We start from the raw sequence: 7,934 nt of genomic DNA, 5'->3' as shown, positions 1-7,934 counted from the left end.
CCTGCAATATGTATTTCATCTTTTCTAAGAATTTTTTTCTTGTTGACATTAGATTTCCCTTCATGAACGGAAATAAACATCTTTTGTATTTTAAGGGTTATTCTTTCCAATCAATGAATATTGCCTACCCAGCTTTTACATTCTGGGCTGGCTCAGGGATGTGTTGGGTTAGATGCATCCAGGGATGACCAGTAGAGATGGACATAAACCAAAAAAAAAAAAAAGAACCATGCAGTTTGTGGTTGGTCATGTTTCACAAACCACGAACTTTCATGAACCTGCCCCAGTTCACGAACCGGTTTGGTTCGTGGAAACGTCACTTCCTGGCCAGCAAATCACCACTTCCAGGTCAGCAGAAAGCCCAACCCCCGTTGCCTAACAAGTTGCTTGATTGGCACCATGCTGTCTGCAGTAACAAACCAAACGAACCGCCCTAAAGTTTGTGGCGGTTCATCAGAAATGGGCTCTGAAGAAAAGCTGGTTCGCGAACCACAAACCGCCCTGGTTTGTGATGAACTTTGGTTCATATTTCAGTTTGTGCCCGTCTCTAATGACCAGATAAATTTACATTAAAAAAATGTACTCGCATCCAAAATAGCTGTTGATTTGCAGTATCAATTCACATTCAGGTTTTATTCAAGGGGACAGTACTAACATACTGTAGGTTGTGGCCTTCCTTCCGAGGGCTGATCCAATCCACTCCCCTGCCAGAAGATGTTAGTCAAGTAGTTGCTGTCCAGCATGTGATACAACATTGTTATATGCCATGCTCTTTTATGCCAAAGTCCCAGTCCCGAAACAATCAGGCAATATCGGTCATTTCAATTTCTGTGCTAGAAACTAGAAAGCAAGAAGTCAAACCATAATTTGAATTCTGATTCAGATGTATTTTTCACCTGTGGTGCAGTAACTGGTTCAAACACATTGAACTGCTTTAAACACATTTCATGAAGAATTACACCGTTTTTTTGCAAAGTAAATGTGTAAAATGAGCAGGAAAGGATGCTCCACTTGAAATGTGAGGTAGGAGTAGAAACATTTTAGCATTTTTAACCTAATTATTTTATAAACCATTTGCTTACTTTGCCTTGGGCCTCTTGGATGGTTAGGCTCAATTTTTTCCCCTCTGGCTACTTTAAGAGAAGACTTTCCTTCAAGAATAGAATGAATGTTTATTGCTTGCTTGTTTTAAAATAAGCTTTGTTTACAATTTTCTGGTATAGAAGCTAGTTACTGAACTATATGAAATATTAACAATATTGCAATTCCTTTTCTTCCCTAGGTCTTTCTTAACATAATTTTCTTTATACAGAAAATAGTTCTTTAAAAACCCTAGCTTCTGCACCATGTACCTGCAAACCAAAACAAAAACATACACATCAAAAAAACAAGGTCAAGCAGCCTGTGTGCGCATGCGCACATGCATGCGTGCTCAGATCTTGCAAACTGGAGAATGTAGCTTCCTTTACTGAGTCAAACCATCTTTTTTAGGTCTTTCTTCCTTTTTTCCTACAGCCTTCCAGTTTTCCTAGCATTATTTTCCAGAGAGTCTTGTCTTCTCATGATGTGACCAAAGTATGACAGCCTAAGTTTTGTCATGTTAGCTTCTAGGGAGAATTCAAGTTTTATTTTAAAAAACCATAGCTTCTGCACCATCTACCACCAAAACCTAAAAAAACAAAACAAATAAAAACACAAACACAAAACCAAGGTCAGGCAGTCAACACGGGTGTGAAATTTGGCTCAGGAATACCAAATATATATCTGAAAAATAACTATTCAGAATTTGGGGGTATATACAGCATATTCGGATAAACTGGTATTTACAATATCGAATTGTCTGGATATATTCAGGAATATCCAGAAATTGCATTTTAAAATTTGCAGCTGCTTGTTTTTCCCCTTTACAAGTTTCCCAGGCAACAGGAAGAGGAGGGGGGAAAGGAGGCAGCCTTACTGTGTGTTTACCTGTGCCTGTTTTCCTTGCTTGACATATACCATTACTAGGTCTAGCTTCTGACTTGGTATTACGGGTTTGCTAGATTGGATGCTAGGATTCTCTGGTTTGACATTGGTTCTGTTTGGCTTTGTTGGTTCTGTTTGCATTGGGAAGCATTTGGTCATTGGTTGCTGTTGCATGTTGGCTAAGGTTTCCTGTGTCCTTAAGAAAGCCTTGATTCCCACCCCCTCCCCCAGGAAATAAAAGAGAGTAGCTAGGAAAAGCTTGTTCTGGGCCTGTAGAATTCACTTAAAACATTGGGGTTCTTTAGTGGGTAGGCAGGACTATTTTGATGTAATTTTGCTTGAAAAACAGCCCCTCCAGCACTCCGGAAAGATTATTCCCTATTCCTGATAGGGAATAATGGGAAAGATTTCACCATAGGGAATAATGGAGATAAATATGCCAGTATTTTTGGACCCGAATTATCAGGAATACCAAATATTTATGGCATTCCTAATACTTGGATCCAAATGATACCCTTTTTTTTGCTGCACACTCCTAGCAGTCAATACAAAATTACATTATTTTAGGAGAAAATTCTCAGAAAGAGGCCAGAGGTGAAAACTAAGCTTTAGGCCTAGCTACCCAGGGAAGCTTTGGCCTAAATAACAAAGCTATTACTTTACTAAACAGCTAAATATCATCTTATCTTTCAAATTGAACTCCTTTTCCTCCTCTCCTCATACTTGCCCTGCCTTTTAAATATAATCTCCCTATGGCTCTATCTTTTCTTTCAAGAAGCCCCACTGATTTAGCAAAAATGAAAATAACTTAACTTAGATATGGTAGAATAGCAGCACAAAGGTACAGTAGTGCCAAGGATATACAGAAAGCTTTAAGAACCTGAAGGCTTCTAAATGACTTGCAGCTTTATGGGTTGGCAAACTATACTACCAGGACTACCAGTCCTAGGTTTTCTCTACCAGTCTCTCCTGCTCCTGCACCTCTTCTCAGATAGCTCACTGGAAAATAAACTTATTCCAAATACAGCTGAAGCTGAGAGGTGCCTGCACCGACCCTCAAGAGGTTAGTTAGTAGTCAGGCATTCAGGAGATTCTTTTATTTTGGATTGTCTTCCATTTTTAAGGGATCAATTCTGATTCAAAGTTTAGTTCAGGTTCACTGAAAAAACCCCTCTCTGAACCAGTTCTTGAGTTTAGATTTGCTTTCCCTTCCTGCTAGAAAGTATTCTATACCGGTGGCACAGGCACATCTTGGTCCCCTCCACCACTTCCCATGATTGCATCCTTACTGTGCTGGGGACAGGAAATAACAAAAATAAAGGAATTTACATCGTTGCAAATCTTTTTTTTTCTGAAGCTGCTTTTTCCTTGAAACAATCTGGAAAATATGCAGTACAAGTGAGGGACCCATAAGACTCCCACTCCTCCCCTGCCCAGCTGTGGGCATTACTGTCTCTACTACTGCTCACAAGACTGTTGTGGTTCCTGCACCTCCCCTGCCTACCTCTGTGGCTCAAGTGGTGACCGGGGGGGGAGGGATTTTTGTCCCTTTTGCTCTGCTTGCCTGTAGTGGCATTTCCCAGGTGTGGCCATCCATCTACCTCTTCCATCATGAGACAAATAGAGATGCATGATCTGCACGTGGCACAATGCTGTTCTGTTTTATGGAATTTAATCCATTTTTGTTAACATTTTGGCTTTCCCCTAATCTTGTAGAAATTTCTCCTCTCTCTCTACATGGCCACAATCTGCAGATTTAAGTATCTGCAAATACGGCCATATTGATAATTAGATATATTGATAGCTTGGAATTCTGCAAAGGATGTATTTTTGGCAGCAACATCTAAACTGGATATTAAAGGCACATGACACAGCCTTCTGGAGCTCTGTTCCCTTATCCATTAAGGAAAACATGTTGCTCCAATTTCCATCAAGGGCTTGTTTCCATCCCTGCTTATTTTTGCAGACATATCCCTTATGTCACAGTAACAGTTTTGTCAGCCAGAAACAGTGGTCAGTGTTTGTTTTTTAAATTAAAGCTAAACATACTGTACAGATAAGTTGCAACTATGCCAACACAGTTAACATTTTAATACATACAAAAAACTTCCTTTAATTGTCAAGATGAATACAAAAAAAAAAAAAGAACAAAAATGTCCCGGGCCTTTTCTTCTAGCAGCCTGTGTGCCTACTATTTTGCACATAATTAAAGCTTCCTGCTTGGTTGTTCAAGTCAGAATGAAGTGCATAATGTGAAACATAATTGAGATATGGGAGGCAAAGTTTCATTTGACCCCAGTATTTTCTTCAGGTGCTATTTTTGTTTTTGCTTCAATGAGTTCTTCTACTCTGGCCAGGACACTCTCTATTAAGTCAAATGTGAAGAGAGCCGAGTGAAGAACCTGAAATATTATGGGAAATAAATGTTATTTTTGAGATAATACACAAACATTTACTACTTTCCCTTTTCCCCTCCAAATGAAGACATTTAAGAGAAACCTCAAGTCTCCCTTTCTGCATCTGATGAGTTTCACTGTAACCAAATCACCCACCTGAAGTTCCATTTCAGTTGTCATGGTAGGCATCTTTTCCCCAGCTACTGATACAGAGCAAATTGTTTTAGAAGTATGAGACTCTGTAAACAGTAAAGAATGAAATTATCAGTATAATATACAATTTTCTTCACCTAGATGTGACTGTCATTCTTGAAACTTCATCCTGCAGTGACACAGTGGTTTCCTGACAACCATTCTGAAGAAGTGGAGGGTCCCCAAGGATCTAACCTAACGCTTCATGCCTCCATTCATGATAAAAAATGGAGGTAATGGAGACAAGATATTTTGGTGTTGAGTTACTCTACTCCTTGAAGTGAGAGCATGATAATACTAAAGTTTGGTTAACAGCCAGGACATGTATGTTATATATGCAGGGCTTTTTTTCAGCTGGAACACGGTGGAATGGAGTTCCGGAACCTCATGAAAATGGTCACATGTGTGTGTGTGTGTGTGTGTGTGTGTGCGCGCGCGCGCGCAGTAAGCCATTTCTGCCCCATCTCCAGATTTAAAATTCTCAATGTGAACAAGGTCCCACAAAGTCTGTTTCCCAGTTTTTGTAGTAGGCTGACAATGCAATCCTAAGAACACTTTCCACTGAACAGACCCAAACAGGATTCTGACTAGACTTGCTTAGGATTGCTCTCTAACAATATGAACAGAACCTGCTTGTGTGTGTAGGTGCTAGTTTACTGAAGGTGCTAGTTTACTGAAGGTTTACTGAAGGCCAATAGCATTTAAAAACCTACAATCGGGAGGAGAGAGGTATGTGTGCAAACCAGATACACAGCAAGCAGAGTGCAAGTTTTGGCATCTAAGCATACTTAGGAGTTCAAGTGTACTCAGTATTTAAAAAGCCCTGCATATACAATCACCAAGTACCAACAGATGGAGTGGTACTAAGTTTGCCAACAGAACTGAAGAAAAATATCCTGTTCTTTTAATCAGAGGCTTAATCTGTGTGATTGGGCAGAGGAAGCTTTTCATGGCATGGAAGTAAATAACATCACTTGATTAACGTCTGTGTGAACCTCTATTGACCCCCCCATGGGCTGAATAGAGTCAAAGGATTCTTATCTCACTACAGATGCTACCTTCTATCTAATCAAGATGCATTGTACCACTGTACCTTTGCATGCCAACTCCCTCCTGAGTGGAATATATAGGCTCAGGGATCTCCATTCCAACTTCTTTCTGACAAAAGCAGCTTTGACCTTTGAAAGCTTATGTGCTGAAAATCTTGTTGGTTTTAAAAATGCTACTAGACTCAAAACTTGTTGTTCTATCACACATCAACACCACTACCCACCTGAAACTATTTAAACTTACTGTACAGTTCAGGACCCATCTGCAAAGTAACTTCATGCTACTTTCACCTTCCCCAATGTAAAACTCTGGAATCTCACACCTGCTAACTCAGAACAAGTTTATAATTTATTTTTCATGTGTAGTATTTATAAATATGTAGCATTAGCAAAAGGCTGTATTTCATGACCATTTCACATTGTGCAGAGGCAAACTCAAACTGCTGATCAAGTCTTTTCCAGGTGAAATTCTACATCTCCAGTTGAAGGATTCCACATAGCAAGATTGGAAAACTCTGGCTCTGCTTGAGGCCATAGAGAGCTGCTGCTTGCAGAGCACGCAATACTAGACCAACAGTAAGACTTGGTATTAGACAGGTTCCTACCAAAATGGAGAGATCCTTTGCTACTTTCATTTGTTAAAAGGTTTTTTTTAAGTGAACATGAAGTCAACCAACCTCTTTTGTTCTCTCTTTTATTCTTTATTTCAGCTTCATAATGTGCTCTTGACATATTGAGTCCAGTGTGTAAGGGCTTTAAGAAATTTTGCTCAATCTTGGTAAGTTCTGTCCACACACAGGTCTAGCCAAATCAAAAAGAGTAAAGTTTAGTTTGTCACACAGCAGCAAGATCCCAGTGAATGCATTCTTCAACAACATCATCTGTTGGTCAAGGAAACAAAATAATTTAACTGTGTCCTGTAATACTGATGTACACTGTAATCTCTATAACCTCCCCAGCCCTCTTACTAAAGCATTTATTGTTCTCCTAAAGACGGCCAAAGATCTTTTGGAACTTTTTATAAAACAGGCCATGAGACCAATCAAGACATACAGCTTCCAGATAACAAACTGATGTAGCAGGTAACTGACAACTACTATGTTTCTTGCATGCAAAAACTGGGGCTTTATTGAACTCTCAGACTTTGCTGATGGGCTATGCATTGGTTGGTGGGTCACAAATTGTGCAGGCCTGTATCTTCTGGCTTGCTTTTCTGGTGGCTAAGGTCAAGGGGTGACTTTTTATTATATTTTAAATCATATTTCCTTATCACCTAACTGCCAAAAACTACTGCTCTGAGACCCTATGTGATTTCTTATTCTTCCAGGAAATTCAAGAAATGAGTTTGTACTGTACTGTAGCTTCACTGGAATTTTCTCTCCTCCATGAAACTCAAAAAAGTGTAAGAAATCTTCTGTTGTATGCAGACTTGAACTGCTCTCCTAAGTCATATCAACATTAGGAGCAGAAAGTTGGAATATGTACTACAATTTGTGTGTGCATGTTTGTTTCTTGTGTTACGCTTTTTCAGTGCATACTTTTTTCTATTTATTTTAAATGTATTAATGTTGCAAGCTACTTTGGATCCCTTCAGAGAGAAGAGAATAAATATACTAAGAAAGCAAGAAGGGACTCCGTAGCAGTTCCTTTTGGAGGATTAGCGGGAACTCAGGGAGGATGACTATGTTGCAGAAATATACAGGAGTCCAGAGAGGCTCCATTTTATTTCCTTTGGTTTACATGCCATTCCTCAGTTGTCAGTTGCCCCCTCACTGGCAGAGAATTAGATGCAGCTTTTGGCATTAATGGGCTTCCCAATACTCTGAAGTACAGTCAGAAAACTAAAAAGATAGTAAGCTGCAGTGGTGTTTCAACATGTGATGAACCTCAGCTCAGCTATGCATGCCCAGAAAATATTGTTCAGTAGATAGGAAATAAAAATCTGAGGCAAAATTTATACAGAAACTGCTCCCTTGGTTTTCTTAGAACATTTGTCCACCACAATGCAGCAACTGGACGAGAATATGAGCATTCAAAGAAATGTGGGGAGACAGAGAGAAAGAAAGAGGAAAGAAACCCCCACCATGATCAGTCATAAGGAGTTTCACTGAAAAACTGCCACCACACTGAATTCTGAGCTGGAGCACCACTGTGTTGCAGTGGGCGTGATATAGAAGAGAGACAGAGAAAATTAGGGGTGAGGCATGGACTTGCTCCTGCAGCTGTGTCTTTTGTAATGTTTTATGCCACTGCAAAGCTCAAGTGCTCAGTAAAAATAGCACTTGCCAAGGGGACAGGGGCGGAGAAAATCACTAAAATCCAAATGTTATTC

The 7,934-nt window shown here is 39.7% G+C and overlaps 1 protein-coding gene across 5 annotated transcripts in view; it reads right to left on the bottom strand.

Moving 5' to 3' along the window:
* Nucleotides 1–601: 601 nt before the first annotated feature.
* The window catches only part of GLMN (glomulin, FKBP associated protein), a 31,853-nt gene continuing 24,520 nt past the window's right edge, over nt 602–7,934 (bottom strand). For 4 of the 5 annotated variants that reach the window (XM_054979532.1, XM_054979530.1, XM_054979531.1 and 1 more), the window contains one exon: nt 4,522–6,403. In XM_054979532.1, the coding sequence (XP_054835507.1) occupies nt 6,050–6,403 (354 nt within the window). In that variant the 3' untranslated portion in view covers nt 4,522–6,049. Of the gene's footprint in view, nt 4,368–4,517; nt 6,404–7,934 lie in introns of those variants that run through there. The other variant, XM_054979534.1, reaches the window with a different exon arrangement.

Source organism: Eublepharis macularius, chromosome 5 (genome assembly GCF_028583425.1).
Source record: "Eublepharis macularius isolate TG4126 chromosome 5, MPM_Emac_v1.0, whole genome shotgun sequence".
NCBI lineage: Eukaryota > Metazoa > Chordata > Lepidosauria > Squamata > Eublepharidae > Eublepharis > Eublepharis macularius.
The sequence above is the reverse complement of the archived record's forward strand: the minus strand, read 5'-3'. Positions and strand labels throughout refer to the sequence as shown.